The following is a 16,748-nucleotide window of genomic DNA, read 5'->3' on the forward strand; positions in this document are numbered from 1 at the left end:
CCAGAAGGCTGAGAGTGAAATATGACCGCAGTCATGTCTACCTGACTGAGAGGAAATGTTTAACCTCCGGCTTCGTAGTTTTCCCCACGAGGCCGAATGCAATGTGCAGAGTATTCAGCCCGAAGGCTCCACAGCTCCGCCAACAGCTGTCATAGAGAGCCTAAGTGTCACTGAAGAGGCATACTAGGGAATTGAGGAGTGATGTAGTTTCCTGTTACTTTCCTCACTGAGCCAGATGTTGCTATTACATACCAGTCTTCCAAGCCCACTGAAATGCATGCACCAGCCGACACTAAGGGTGTTATTTTCACACCATTCATAACAGGGACTGGTTTCGTAAGGAATAGTATTACAAGCATCGCTCATACCTCGGTCACTTTCATATCGTCAAAGCCAAGGATAAGACTGAGACAGGTCAATGAAAGTATCAAATTTATTCTAGCCCATAGGCTCCTAGAAGACATAATGGACTGTAACCAGTACTTCTCGCCAGCAAAGGTATGCCATAAGTTTTACATAAATATTAGGACAAATGTCTTTGATGATGTGGCCGGTAATCGAACTCATGTCGTACGGGGCAGGAAGTGAATATGCTACCACCGAGACCATGACGATGGTTGGACAGAATTGGAAATGAAAAGTGGCGGAACATCAAACGGCGTGGAGCGTCGACGTGCTCTTGCAGAACGAAGTCAATCAGAGGCGTGTGTGGACCGCAGACAAGATTAGAGCTACCCACATGGCTGGACACACCGTTCTGCTTTTTTAGGTTGAGGAGACCGATAGACCTCGCCTTAAACGTGCGTCCACACTAAGGAAGGTTATTACCGCTGCTGGTTCTTGCATGTGCGAGCACGGACCGCGAGATCAAAGTACACGGGACAGATAATAGCTGCAAACTTGTAACCCAGCCTAGTAACCACACACTTTCATTACACACTTACTCGTAGCGAATATCTGCTATTCCAAAGCCGTCTCGGAAAAAAAAAAAAAAAAAAAAAAAAAAAAACATGGCTTTCTTATCTAACATCTGCCCAGAAAACGCATTACAGCTGGAGTAACAGTAAACTTATAATTTGCAATCGGTGGCACCCTGAAGATAGTTGTAAGTTGTCTTTTTTGCTAGTGGGTTTACGTCGCCCCGACACAGATAGGTCTTATGGCGACGATGGGATAGGAAAGGACTAGGAGTTGGAAGGAAGCGGCCGTGGCCTTGTTATGGTACAGCCTGTTGTGAAAATAGGAAACCACGGAAAATCATCTTCAGGGCTGCCGACAGTGGGATTCGAACCCACTATCTTAAGTTGTTTCCCATAGCCTATTCACACCAGGCAAATGTCAGAGCTTTTCCTTAATTAAAACCTTGACTGCTGACTTCGCAATCCTAGTTATTCACTGCCTCAACGTGGCCGAAAAGCCGTGCGTTAGTGCGACGTCTCATTTATTTTTTAAACATTTACCTTTATAGTACGTCGCACTGACACAGGTAGGTCTTATGGCGACGATATGACAGGAAAGGGCTACGAGTGGGAAGGAAGCGGCCGTGGCCTTAATTAAGGAACAGCCCCAGCATTTGCCTGCTGTGTAAATGGGGAACTACGGAAAACCATCTTCGGGGCTCCTGATAGCGGGATTCGAACCCACTATCTCCCAAATGCAAGCTCACAGCTGCACGCCCCTATTATTATTATCATTATTATTATTGGGGTATTATTATTATTCTACCGGTTTTCCCACAGCTGTGGGGTCACGGGTACGAACTGTGCCGCATATATGCATTTAGTCTGTTTTACGCCCGGATGCCCTTCATGACGCCAACCCCATGTATAGGGATGTAATTATTATTGCGTTTTTTTGTGGGTAGTAGTTGGTAGTGTGGTGTGTCCTTTGAATATGAAGAGGAGATTGTTGAGACAAAACACAAACAGCCAGTCCCCAAGCCAGAAGAATTAATCAGACGCAATTAAAATCCCCGACTCAGCCGGGAATCAAACCCAAGATGATCTGAATCGAAGGCCTCAACGCTGACCATTCAGCCAAGGAGTAAGATGATGATGATGATCATGATGATCATGATTGTTATTATTATTATTATTATTATTATTATTATTATTATTATTAATTTACCGGTCTCACGTGTCAGGCATCTTGGTAGAATGATCGCATCTTGTTCAGAGTGCCGCGGGTTCTATTCCGGTCCAGACCAATGATTTCAACGGCGGATGGTTAATTCGTATGGGTCTGGGACTGAGTGTTTGAATTCATACGATTTTCTTCACCTACTCGTGTTTTACGACCGGATGCCCTTCCTGACGCCAACTCTATGTGGAGGGATGTAAGACAACATGGAAACAAGTAATAGTGAATACATCCCTCCAGACAGGATTGGAGTCAGAAAAGGTATCCGGCCGTAAAACTAAGTCAGATTCACATAAAGTGCCAACCCCAATAAATGGAGAAAAAGGCGTGACGTTGAAGTGCCCAAATTTCATCCCGCAGATTTTGCTTTAGGCTACACAGTTGTAAATCTGCTGACACGGGACCGCTGCATTAGAGAACTGAAATGGGATCGAACTCAGCAATTTGGGCTCTGAAAGCCAGCTCCCTACAGCATGAGCCACTCATTATTATTATTAGTATTTTTATAAGGCCAACTTTTTTCCTGGGAGTGGGCTTTGATGATTGCCCAGTGCGTGCGCATTCTCTGGCTGTTTTGCTCCTTCCTCTGCTTTGTCCAGAGGGCACCTGGCTTCTTATGGGGCGGACTGTCTTGGAACCTTCTATGTCTCAGAATTCTTCTGAGCGGTGAACGGTGTCACTTTCAACTATTCCTAGTTCCCGTAGATCTTTAGCTAGTTCCGTTAACCACGGGGTCTTAATCTTTCTCTTCTGCCAGTAGGGTAGATTAAGATCGGTCACCCTGGCAGAATTCATCCTTGATATGTGCCCATAGGTCACACGTCTCTTCCTGGCTACGTCCGTGATCTTTTCTGGGTTTTATAGAGCTCGTGATTGTGTATGCCCTCTGCATTCACCCTCTGCTTTGAGTGACCCTATTATCTTCCTAAAAATCTTCCTGTTTTTTTCAGCTAGGCCTTTCCCATTAAGGATCAGTCACTCAGAGGCATACAGGGCTTCCGAGCAGATGACAGCATGGTAGTGTCTGTTTGGAGTTGTGGAGAGATACCTTTTGTTGTACGTGTTCTTGGTCAGAGGGTATGCCAGCTCTAGCTTATTAATTCGGGTTGTTAAGGCTGCCCGTTATGACAGATTAGGTTGAAGCCATTCTCCTAAGTACATGAACTTACTGACTTTCACAATTACGTCCTGTTCAAACTGTAATTCTCTGGGGCTCTCGCTAATGTTGGTTTGATTTTATGGTCTTCTCTAGCGACACCTTGGCTGCCTGGTCCCTGAATATATTAAGCTGCATTACAGCTACTTCTATTGAACTTGCCAGAAATGCCAAGTCTGCAAATAGCCAGGCAATCTGACTCCTGTCTTGACCTCGAAGTCTCCGAGATTGTTCCTCTGAATTATGATTATTTTTTATTATTATGAGCATCAATGAAGGAAATCAGACTCAAATTTTATGGACATATGTTTAGAATGGACGAGAAGGGACTGACAAAACACATTTTTGAAACACTTGACAGTAGACCTAAAGTTTCCGGCCGGGCTGTGTGGCTCGGACGAATGAGGCGCTGGCCTTCTGAGCCCAACTTGGCAGGTTCGATTCTGGCTCAGTCTGGTGCTATTTGAAGATGCTCAGATACGTCAGTCTTGTGTCGGTAGATTTAATAGCACGTAAAAGAACTCCTGTGGGTCTCAATTCCGACCCTCGGCGTCACCGAAAACCGTAAAAGTAGTATTAATTTCCTATGGCAAAACAAGGATACATGATAAATACATATAAATACATAATTCTTAAATAAGTATGTAATTTACAGGTCAGCATTCGAAACTTAATGTCCAGACTTTTCAGCCAGTCCACTGCTTCTGTAGAGGCACTATGTAATTCTTGAATAGATCCATTGAATCTTCTTTTTGGGCAGTCCATAACAATGTGTTGGATGGTCTGAGGCACATTATCACAGTCGCAGAATGGGTCTTCAGATCTCCCCCACTTGTAAAAGTAATTAGTGGGACGTAAAGCAAATAACATTATTATTACTCTTGTCTTGACCTCGAACTCACCGAGATTGTTCCTCTGAATTATTATTATTATTATTATTATTATTATTATTATTATTATTATTATTATTAATGAAGAAAATAGGACTCGAATTTTATGGAAATCTGTTCAGAATGGCCGAGAAGTGGCTGACAAAAAACAGATTTTTAAAACACTTGATAGTAGAGCTAAAGATTCCGACAGATGGTACAGGAAGGTACGGTAAGAGAGGATCGTGAACTGTCTGGATTAAATCGGGAAGACATCCTAAACCGAACAAAGTATAAATTAGTGATCGACAGCTTCAGAGGCTTCCATGACGAACAGAAAATGAATAAGGGATGGACAGAGGAAGAGAAAGAATGCAAGGAATTTCGGCTGCAAAGAAGGCTTCCAGTAATGTGTTATTGTTGCTTAACGTGGTCTCAAATCGCGGACCAGTACCTCGCCCACTCGTTGTAAACGAATATTATTATTATTATTATTATTATTATTATTATTATTATTATTATTATTATTATTATTATTATTATTATTTAATAAGACAAACGTTCGTGAATATGATTGCAATTACTATAACTACAGATGAATTGCCATTCCGTGTGCTACAATGTGGGTACTTATTTCTAATCCTGACATTCGAGTACAGTTTCTTCCCATTACTGAACTGAACAACTATGACTCCTGTATGTTACTCCTTATTTATTATAGAGTATGGTTTAAAATAATTGATTTGTCACTGAATATTTCGATATTAGTGATGACTGATAACTACTGCGAGCTTGATCGACCCCAGTTTATCCATACTCGCCACTTGAAAAGCAAGCAAACACGCCTAGTACACAAATTTCGAGCTCTGTTTATATATTATGTTTTTCCTACCTGTTTTACGTCACACCGACAGAGACAGTTCATATGGTGAGGATGGGATAGGAATGGGAAGGAAAAGACCATGGCCTTAATTAATCCCTGGTTTAAAACCTCGGAAAACAATCTTCAGGAATGCTGACAGTGGGATTCTAATCCACCATCTCCCGAATGCAAACTAACACGTAACCCAAACCACCTAGCCAACTTGCTCGGTTTATGTTGATATTATTGTTGTTCGAATCGTACGTCCAAGGACTGGTCTGATGCAGAGTTCCTGGTGCCCTATTCTGCATTAATCCATAACTAGGGCAATATTTCTCTTCTTTTTTTTTTGCAAGTTTTGATTTACGTCGTACTGACACAGATAGGTCTTATGGTGACTATGGGATAGGAAAGGCTCAGGAAGCGGCCGTTGCCTTAATTAAGGTACAGCCCCACAATTTGCCTGGCGTGAAAATGGGAAAACACGGAAAACCATCTTCAGGGCTGCCGACAGTAGGGTTCGAACCCACTATTTCCCGGATGCAAGCTCACAGCTGCGCGCCCCTAACCGCACGGCCAACTCGCCTGGTTTTAATGATTTCAGCGTATCCTACAATATTATATAATCTGTCGGTCCTGTTTCTCTACACTTATCAGCTTACGAAGACCGTACATCACTGAGATTGCCAGGTTTAAACATGATCTCGCCGTCTACGACTTATTTACACTTAGTCAGCTGATCCCTCATCTGCTTGCCATCAGTTCTTCCCCTCTCAACTTACGCCCCCATCGTTTCGCGTAATTACGTTGCTCCGACCGCAGACATGACACGTCTAACCACGTGACCTAACACCGCGACTTAATTGCTCTCTCTTTAGACGGTAGCGTCGTCGTTGAGCGCTCAGTAAGAAGCTAAAACAGGGGGAGGGGAAGTCTCACTAAGTGCGCTGGGAGGGTTCATGCTGACTCTCCCATTAAGTCAGTCAATCATTTTTGTCTTTCTAACCTCTCACCCACCCTTCTCCCCGAACTAACGACCACACGGCTTCCCCCCCCCCCCCCCTTCATTCGCCGAGAAGTTCACGAGCTGCCCTCCTAACAGCAAGGGTAATAGATAAATCACTTGAAATAAAAATGACTAATTTACTCGTTGTTAGTCATTACTCAACTTACGAGGGCATATCTGCGAGAGGGTAAATTTTAATGTATTCAATAAGGTGATTAAAGTAATGTGTGCAACAGTATCACTTGGCTTCTAATTAACACAACCTACTGATTCATTCATTCAGAAGACGAAGAAAGAATTTTGAAGGGTACGTACATATGTAAAATTTAGGATTGCAAAGTCCAAAGCTACGGTCACGCTTAATTTGAATACACGAGACCATACAAGGTTGTCAATATATTTTGTAAAGCTCAATGCTTATTTTTCATCTTCTTTCATCTCATATTTCTTCATTCTTGCTGATCTTTGTTTCGTCTCCTTTTCCGAATTAATAGGTTTGGCTTTATAGTAGATTTGTCTTGGAACCTTGTATTTTCGTCTTTAGTTATTACTTTATGTCTCCGTGGCTCAGACGGCAGCGCGTCGGCCTCTCACCGCTGGATACCGTGGTTCAAATCTCGGTCACTCCATGTGAGAGTCGTGCTGGACAAAGCGGAGGCGGGACAGGTACTCCGGTTTCCCCTGTCATCTTTCACTCCAGCAACACTCTCCATTACCATTTCATATCATTTATCAGTCATTAATATCACCTTGGGAGTGGCGACCCCATTGTAATAATAGCCTATATGTGGTTCTTTCATTACATACCTGACCCGGTCAAAGACTGGAAAACGGGCTGTAGGTTTTCATTTTCAGTTGTTACTTTAGCTGTTCGATGGAATAGTGAATTTTCTGTAATTTTTAATTCTACTGGGATTTTTAAGTTTCTTTAAACCAGTTGAGTTTTGCTTTCCTGTTACTGAAGAAGTCAAGGGTTTGTTTGCATAATCTATTCGAGTTCATTCTGAGAAGATGGCCGTAAAAATGTATCCTTCTTTTTCTCATAGTTACTGAGAATTTTTCAATTTTCTTGTAGAGTGTTTCATTCTTGATGTATATTATCCTATTATACTGAAATTTTGGTCCTATGATCTTTCTTAAAATTTTCCTTTGTTTCAGCTCGAGTTTGTCCATCTGGCCTCTGAAATTCGTGTTTAGTGTTTCTGCTGTGTATAGTGCTTCTGGTTTAATCACTGTTTTATAGTGTTTAATTTCGGACCCACATGAAAGGGATTTCTTGTTGTATGTATCTTCTGTTAGTTGGAAGGCCAGTTCAGATTTATTTTTCCTGGATTCCATTGCTTTTCATTCCACAGCATTCCAACTAATCCATTCTCCGAAATATTTGAATTCCTTTACTATTTCAATCTTTTATTCTTAAACTTTGAGATATTTATGTGTGTAATGCTTATTTTTTATTCTGATTTGTTTTTCTTTCTTGCAATATAGGCAGGCTACCATGGAGACAAAGGGGGTCGTCCATAGAAATGGTTATTCAACAGTCAAAGTTTAACACTGACGTTTGGGTAAATTTCGATAGTCTGAACAGTGAGAGACAAACTGTTTGCGTAAATTCTCAAGGAAACGTGGATTGCTCCTTCTGGCACCATTAAATCAAAACGAATATTGTACTGGTCTTTATATTTCTCTTTACAATATTTTCTCGTTTCTTTTTCTGCATCTACTTCTTCAGGCTGCCTCGCATGGGTCTCAGGCCTGATGATAAGAGTCTATGATGTATCTTTGGGCCGAATGTGTCTTACAAAGAGAGGCCAGACCCTGATTCCAAACGATTTCAAAAAACTTCAATATAGCCTACCTGTTGGGGGACATTCAAGAGAAACTCGTGTATAAGGATTTAGATCAATACGCTTTCGTTTCCGAAAAAAATTAGATCAAATGTCATGACGCAGGATTCTCTTCGGAACAATTGGAGGCATAGAACACTAAAAGGCGAACAAATTTTGCTTAAGAGCGGTGGGCGAGTGGTCATTTTGCTTGTTTGCAAAACCACGACGATGTGAGTTCAGGTCTCGTAGCAGCTATATTCTTTGTAGAATATATATATATTTGAGGGAACGTGAAGATAAGAATGCGAACAAAAATATTACGCAAAACTGGAGTACACTCCTTTTTCTACCTGAAATTAATATAGGCCTAAACGTTCTCACAGTTACTGTTGGACCACCCGGCCACCGCTCCTGTTGACTGCGGAGTAACTCTCCAATTAGGCCTATATATACGTTGCATTGCAATCGGGAATTCATATCCACTTGATCCGAAGCGGATTCTGCGTCATGATATTTGACCTCATGTTCTTCGAAGACGAAAGCGTATTGGCCTAAACACTTATACATGAGTTACTGCTGAGTGTACCCCAACAGGTACATTGAAGCTCGTTGAAATCGGTAAGTTACCGAGCTCGATAGCTGCAGTCAATTAAGTGCGGCCAGTATCCAGAATTCGGGAGACAGTAGGTTCGAACCCCACTATCGGCAGCTCTAAAGATGGTTTTCTGTGGTTTCCCATTTTTACACCAGGCAAATGCTGGGGCTGTACCTTAATTAAGGCCATAGCCGCCTCCTTCCCACTCCTAGGCCTTCCTATCCCATCGTCGCCATAAGACCTATCTGTGAGGGTGCGACGTAAAGCAACTAGCAAAACAAACAAAAAAGAAATCGGTAGCTATCGGGCGATTTGGTAGTGTGGTTAGGGGCGCGCAGCTGTGAGTCTGCATCCGGGAGATACTGGGTTCGAACCCCACTGTCGGCATCCCTGAAGATGGTTTCCGTGGTTTACCATTTTCACGTCAGGAAAATGCTGGGTATGTACATCAATGAAGGCCACGACTGATAATTCATAGGCCTATCCCATCGTCGCCATAAGACCTATCTATGTTGTTGCCACGTGAAATAAATAGAAAAACAATCGGTATAACGCAGTGTCTGACCTCTCATTGTTAGAAGTGGTGATATAAATCGACATCTTACTATCTTTACTCTGGAGTCGTGGTACCTTCTCAAAGGTAAGGTAAGGGTGTATTCTGCCCGAAGGCAGGTCCGAACCTCGGCAGACGTGTGCCTGAGCCGGAGTTTACGTACGGTAGGGTGACCAGTTCCTTTCCGCTCCTCCATTTCCTTACCCCCCACCAACAGCGCGTGGCAACCCATCCAAATCTTGACCACGCCAAATGTTGCTTAACTTCGGAGATTTCACGGGATCCGGTGTTTCAACGCGGCTACGACCGTTGGCTTCTCAAAGGTGTTTCTTTCGTTGGGATATTATGTTAGAGTAATATATTTTGACACAATGAGAATAGTTACTGTCCGCCTCTGTGATGTAGTAGTTAGTGTGATTAGCTGCCACCTCCGGAGGCCCGGGTTCGATTCCCGGCTCTGCCACGAAATTTGAAAAGTGGTACGAGAGCTGGAACGGGGTCCAATCAGCCTAGGAAGGTCAGATGAGTAGAGGTGGGTTCGACTCCCACCTCAGCCATCCTGGAAGTGGTTTTACGTGGTTTCCCACTTCTCCTCCAGGAAAATGCCGGGATGGTACCTAACTTAAAGTCAAGGTCGTTTTCTTCCCTCTTCCTTGCCTGTCCTTTCCAATCTTCCCATCCAGCACAAGGCCCCTGTTCAGCATAGCATGTGAGGCCGCCTGGGCGAGTTACTGGTCATTCTCCCCAGTTGTATCCCCCGACACAGAGTCTGAAACTCCAGAACCCTGCCCTTGAGGCGGTAGAGGTGGGATCCCTCGCTGAGTCCGAGGGAAAAACCAATCCTGGAGGGTAAACAGATTAAGAAGAAGAAGAGGAAGAAGATGAAGAAGAGAATAGTTACTTGCAAAAACAATATTAAAATAATTTACAAATAGGTCTTTGATAGGGAAGTCGAGTTCATCTTGATAATTCCGCATCGTGTAGCGTCCTGCCCCGTTACTGCCATAGCGCTCTGTAAGCTGCAAGAAGAAAAGCAGTGCAAAGCAATACTTAACCGTTTCAGCCATAGGGGATTCTAGAGCAAGTAAATATTCACAACCTCGTCACTAAGAGGCATGGTGGTTATGATTATTGTTTTAAGAGGATGTACAACTAGGCAACCATCCTCTATATAACCCTAATCAGAGAGAGAAAACGCTAGGGATCTGACACTTCGAAAAATGAAGGTATCGGCCAAAGGAAGTAAAGGGGCACGAAGGGCATGAAAATGAATCCCTAGCCCTCGAGTGCTCTAATACCGTCGGGGTCGGAAAAGAACAAGTATTGACCAAGCAACATCGGAAAGGATAGATGAAAGTCGAGAGCCTAAAACAACTCAATGGCAAACAATGCCAGTAATCAGCTAAGGTCCCCGTGGTCGTAAACCGCGCTCCAACGTTCAGACCCCTGGGTTTCCTGTTAGTCGCCTCTTACAACAGGCAGCGGATACTGTGGGTGTTATTCTACTGCTCCCACCCACAGGGGGATAAGGGGCATATAATGGTTAGATTCGTATGACTGTTCATACCATGAACGTAGTAATAGGACCTCCATTTTCATACGGAATCAGAAACATAGCGACGTGGTTTTTCCACTTACCCTATGGCTGGTTCCATGGTTAAATGGTTAGTGTATTGATCTTTGGATTGAGGGGTCCCGCGTTCAATTCGCGGGTGGATCGTGGATTTTAACTTTCACTGATTCAAACTTCACAGTTAACCTATGACTGTATAATTCATTCTAAGGTAACTATTTACCTTGACGACCCTCTCTGTATCCATTCAATGAATATGGTATGAACATTAGCCTTTCTAGGACTAAATTGATGTCAGCAGGTAAGAAATCCAAGAGAACTGAATGTCAGATTGGGAATACAAATCCTGAAAAGGTATTTAAAGTGTGTGTTCTTCCAGGATGGTGGGATGGTAAGTAAGGTTGTATCAAGGTACAGTAAAGCTAATGCAGTGAGCGATCAACAGTATTCTGTAAGAAGAAAGTCAGCTCCCAGACTAAACTATCTTTACATCGGTCTGTTTTCAGATCAACATGGTTTTATGCGAATGAAAGTTGGGTGGGCTCAGGATATTTTATACGTAAGCTAGAAGTATCAGACTTGAAAGTAGCGGGGATGATTGCTGGTACACACAGGCGGGAACAATGGCAGGAGGGTACTCGGAATGATCAAATAAAGGTTAAGTTAGGAATGGATTTAATGGATGAAGCTGTACGCATAAAGCGGCTTCGGTGATGGGCGAATGGAGGAGGATCCGTTACCTAGGAAAATAATGGAGGGAAAGAGGAGTAGAGGAGACCAAGACGACGATTGTTAGATTCAGTTTCTAACGATTTAAAGATAAGAGATATAGAACTAAACGAGGGAACAGAACTAGGGTGAAATATAGGATTGTGGCGGCGATTAGTAAATTCACAGAGGCGTGGGTTCTTGTGCTGCATTAATCATTACAATTTGTCCTAGGTAAGGCCCCATCCTCAGAGACGCCCAGGTCGCCTACAGGGCGTGAATTCGAAGGACCTGCACCAGGCTTCTCCGGAGCCCATATCCTATTTTATTACTTACCCTGTATTTTCTGAAGAGTCTCCGTCTCCGTGTTCTGTAATAAAAGCGGCTTATGCTTTGCTTTGTTTCGTTATTAGGTGGGAGAGATGACCTTGTAAGCTCGAGTTTAATTAATTATGATGCATGGACCAGCTTGTTGCACATCCTTCGAACAGATTCCAAGATTCCTCCTCTCATTCCAGTTCTCCAGGTTTTCTATCTAACTAGCCGACATGAGCCAGTTGAGTTGATTTCGTGACATTCGATTGATACGTGATCAGGAGGCAATTATACTCTGTTAAAATTTAAAAGTGAATTTCTGCTACATCTGAGAATTTGCATGTATGAAAAGGATATTTCTACCGAAATGATCCTGTGATAACCATAAGAGGCTAAATATATGGCAAATACAAGAAACCGAAAAAGAAAAAAGAAGAAGATACATACACTTCTTCAATGACAAAATTTTCACATACACACGAAGTTTGTTCAGTAAGTATGGTAATAAGACCCCTCACATGAATACTACTCACTATGTCATCCCAGGTTCATTACCACTTTATCTTTGACTAAACCAGGCCTTATATCAGTCATAAGTTCCTAAAACCAGTTGCACAGTATCGAAACAGAGAACGCAAGTCAATCTGAGTAGACAGGAACTTCTGCACGATAACAACAGGCTTACAATAATTGCACCATCTTGTTCTAATCAATTGATATTCATCCATGCAGGCCATAGATAGAATATCTAGGAGGAAGGAATATCACGAACAGACGGTTGACTTAAGTGAGCTATCAAACTCACCTGACCTTGGTAGATGCCAACATTTTTACAATTTTACACTGTGCTTTAGGTCGCACCGTCACAGATAGATCTTATGGCGACGATGGGATAGAAAACGGTTAGGAGTGCGAAAGAAGCGGCCGTGGACTTAAATGAAGATACAACCCAAATATTTGCCTTGTGTGAAAATTGGAAACCACAGAAAACAATCTTCAGGGCCGTCGACGGTGCGGTTCGAACCCACTATCTCCTAGATACAAGCTCACAGCTACATTACTCAAAACACACACCGATACAGATTGACTTTATGGTGACGATGGGACCGGAAAGAGCTAGGATTGGGAAGGAAGCGGCCGTTGCCTTAATTAAGGTACAGTCCCAGCATTTGCCTGGTGTGAAAATGGGAATCCACTGAAGACCATCTTCAGGGGTGCCGACATTGGGGTTCGAACCTAATATCTCCTGGATGCAAGCTCACATCTGCACGCCCCTAACCGTACAGCCAACTCGCTCTGTTAAATTTACCTAATGACAGGTCATGATACCATATTTACTGAATCACCTTCATACGTTGGATAGCGCAATAGCAATGGGTGGACTCACCTCCCAGGCATACCGGGCGTCGATAGGCTCAGTGGCGAACTTTCCAACGAAAGGCCCGTAACGGGAGCCTCTGCCCACCGGCTGGCGGGTCCACACACCGGCTCCTGGACCACGGAGCTCCAGGTCGGACGGCACCTTGTGGGCAGTCGAAATGTCGTGCTGCGCGCGTAGCCTCACCTCGTCGTTAGGAGAAGCCAGCAGCGCCTCGTTGCTCGTGTCATGTGACGGCGCCATTGGTAGAGCGCCCTCCATGGACTCGTCTTCCTCGGTAGTAGCCGCTGTGCCTGTCGGCTCTCCCTCGTCACTGCTGCCTGCAAACACAATAAAACGTTATTCCTTAAAGGTGAAGAAAATTTCAATCATTCATTCATTCATTCATTCATTCATTCATCACTGTTGGTGGGTGAGGTAGGCCAACATGATCAAGAAAATGTGGTGTGGTTTACCAGACCAGCCACCAGGAAGACCTAAAAAGAAACCACTTTCCCCTTGCGAAAACCATTCCAAAAAAGAGCAATTTGGATTTAGGAATAAAAACCGGTCCACAATACAGGCTGTAGTATGCGTGTAGAATGATATTCATGAATCTTTTAGATTCACGGAGGGGAAGCAACATGTTATATTCATGGATTATTCAAAAGCCTTTCATATAATTAGTCGAACACAAGTCATATAAAAGATTGAGGATCTCGTAAAAAAATCATATTGCAACTAGTAAAAAACATCCTAGCAAAGAATGAGGTACAAAAAGATGATTCGATCATAACATCCGATCCAATAACTTAGACCAGAATACAGGTGTACTACAGGGTGATCCTTTAAGCCCTCTCCTTTTTAAAGTCGCAGCACATTATGTTGTACAGGCAACGAAGACATTTATATGTATTTATATGTACGCAGATGACATGGTTTTAGTGTCCAGATCCATACCTGCTCTGCAGTTGGCATTTGATTGGCTCGTAGAGTGGGCTAAAACAAATGACCTTCATGTAAACAGAGATAAAACCCTGACTATGGCCTTTAGGAAAGGAGGCAGATATGCAGCAAGTGATATGATATATTTAGATGGTGAACCACTAACCAGTATGAATAAATTTAAATACCTACTAATAACACTGCAAATATAAGGAACCAATTTCATAGCGCATATCAAACAAAGGTTAACAGCAGCAGTGATAGCTATTAATGACATCAAATATTTATATAAAATATCCTTTCAGACAACGTTGAAGTTATCCAGATTGAAAATAACACCTGTAATAACCTAAGGTATCTCCAGTATCTGGCAGCACCTGTCAGTAAGAAACTTAAAGGATATGGAGAAGTTAAAAGCAACATTTTTAAAGAGAGCCCTACGTTTGTCGAAATTCACTTCTTCGAGCCCGGTGTATGAGCTAAATAGGGAAAATGTGTTTTTGGAGGAAATACGGGACAAATTACTGTATCTCTCCCATCAACTCCAGCACACCAAAGTTAATTTTGCGAACATCAGAGAAAGAAATCGGAAATCTGGCTGGACTTGTACAGTACGGATGCGATGATGAATGACAAAGGGAAGGAATTCAACTACGAGTTACGGCACGTAACAAGGCTAGCTGTGCATGGCTTTGATTTTAAACTATGCGCCACGACGAAGCATCACTCGCCGAATGAGGGATGCATGTGTGCTTTGTGCGGGAAGCAGTGCGATCGCTATCAAGTACTAAGGTGTGCAGGAAGTAAAATTCCTCTAATTAAGTTCTGTATTGAATGATTTTGTTTATTCTTTGCATATGGCAATTAGCTGCAATACATATATTATTAAAATCAAATGATTATAAATTGTCTCTTTCTCGGCTATGGCCATGCATAAGTTACTCTTGAGGGCTGGGGCGATAGAATAATTTTCTTTACGATTTGCTTTACGCCACACCGACGCAGATAGGTCTTATGGCGACGATGGGACAGGACAGACCTAGGAGTGGGAAGGAAACTGCAGTGGCCTTAATTAAAGTACACCCCCGGCATTTGCCTGGTGTGAGAATGGGAAAGCACGGAAAACCATCTTCCGGGCTTCCGACAGTGGGGTTTGAACCTACTATCTCCCAAAAGCAAGCTCACAGCTGCGCGCCCCTAACTGTACGACCAACTCACTCAGTATATGTCAAAATAACATGCTGGGATCAAATCCGGAAAGTTATGAGGATGAGTTTCGACAGACGGTGGTGCAGCAGACAAATAAACCACAGCAGTACGTTGGGGAGGCCTAATAATCATTACTCAAATTTCAGTTGTATCTGTACGAGGTGGTGCTAGCGTTTGTTTATCACAGTACAGTACGTAGAGGAAGAGCCTCCGTGGCTCAGGCGGCAGCGCGCCGGCGTCTTACCGCTGGGTTCCGTGGTTCAAATCCCGATGACTCCATCTGAGATTTGTGCAGGACAAAGCGGAGGTGGGACAGGTTTTTCTCCGGGTACTCCGGTTTTCCCTGTCACCTTTCATTCCAGCAACACTTTCCAGTATCATTTCATTTCATCTGTCAGTCATTAATCATTGCCCCAGAGAAGTGCGACAGGCTTCGGCAGCCGGCACAATTCCTGTCGTCGCCGCTAGATGAGGCTTCAATTATTCCATTCCTGACCCGGTCGAATGACTGGAAACAGGCTGTGGATTTTCATTTTGATTACGTAGAGGACAGTGGGGCGAGCAGTTTGCACATCAGTGAACCTAGTAATGTAGAATCATCATGAATCTGATATTACCGACAGAGAAAGATGACCTTTAGAGAAGAATTTGTGAACTGCACAAAACGCTCCACTATCAATCACGCTACGATATACCGAATTCCTTAGAAATAAACGGACGAACAACACAATGAACATAAATCCATGGAACGTTAGAGCGAATGAACCAATGTATCACCACGAACTGACGGACTGACTAACAGAGCAGACATAAATTTACCGTGCTACTGTAGTTGGTGACAGAACCAGACGGCAAAGCACCGGATGTAAGCAAGCGATAGTTCCTGGTTCAGCCGAGTGCAATTATATTTTAAACTCGTAATACCAGTTGAAGTACGAGAGGCCACAGCAGTGTTGTAGGTGCCGAGCGAGTTGTCCGTGTTATTAGAGTCGCGCATGTGTAAGCTTGCATTCGGGAGATAGTGGATTTGAATCCCACCGTCGGTAGCCCTGAAGATGGATTTCCGTGACTTCCAATTTTCACACCAGGCAAATGCTGGAGCTGTACCTTAACTAAAGCTACAGCCGCTACCTTCCCAGTCCTAGCCATCAAGGAGGTCAAGGCCGTACAAGGAATGTTGAGCAAGTAAGTAAGTAAACATTTGAGTAAACCAAATGTCCGCCTCCGTTCCTAAATGGTTAGCGTGCTGGCCTTTGGTCTCAGGGGTCCCGGGCTCGATTCCAGGCAGAGTCGGGAATTTTAACCTTAATTGGTTAATTTTGCCGGCATGGGGGCTGGGTGTATGTGTCGTCAGCATCATCGGTTCATCCTCATCACATCGCGAAGGACGCCTACGGGCGTCAAATCTAAAGACCTGCATCTGGCAAGCCGAACTTGTTCTCGGACTAAAAGCCATACACCATTTTTTTTCAGTAAATCAAATCTTACAAAAGATCTGGATTCAAGGATGGTAAAGAGATTCTACCGCACGGTTTTTACCTGCAGAAAATGGAGAGTATAATGAAGTACGAGAATATATTAACTAAAGACTGCTTGTCCTGTCCCTCGTTAGCTATCATCAGATTGGATAAT

The 16,748-nt window shown here is 43.3% G+C and overlaps 1 protein-coding gene across 1 annotated transcript in view; it reads right to left on the reverse strand.

The window, feature by feature from the left end:
- LOC136864239 (transcription factor hamlet) overlaps positions 1-14,133 on the reverse strand; it is a 279,267-nt gene extending 265,134 nt beyond the window's left edge. Inside the window, exons 1-2 of the mRNA XM_068226658.1 lie at positions 14,100-14,133; positions 12,993-13,303 (exon numbers count right to left, since the gene is read on the reverse strand). Coding sequence (XP_068082759.1) covers positions 12,993-13,303; positions 14,100-14,133 — 345 coding nt within the window. The remainder of the gene's footprint in view (positions 1-12,992; positions 13,304-14,099) is intronic.
- Positions 14,134-16,748: the final 2,615 nt, after the last annotated feature.

This window comes from Anabrus simplex, chromosome 1, assembly GCF_040414725.1.
Source record: "Anabrus simplex isolate iqAnaSimp1 chromosome 1, ASM4041472v1, whole genome shotgun sequence".
In the NCBI taxonomy this organism is placed as follows: domain Eukaryota; kingdom Metazoa; phylum Arthropoda; class Insecta; order Orthoptera; family Tettigoniidae; genus Anabrus; species Anabrus simplex.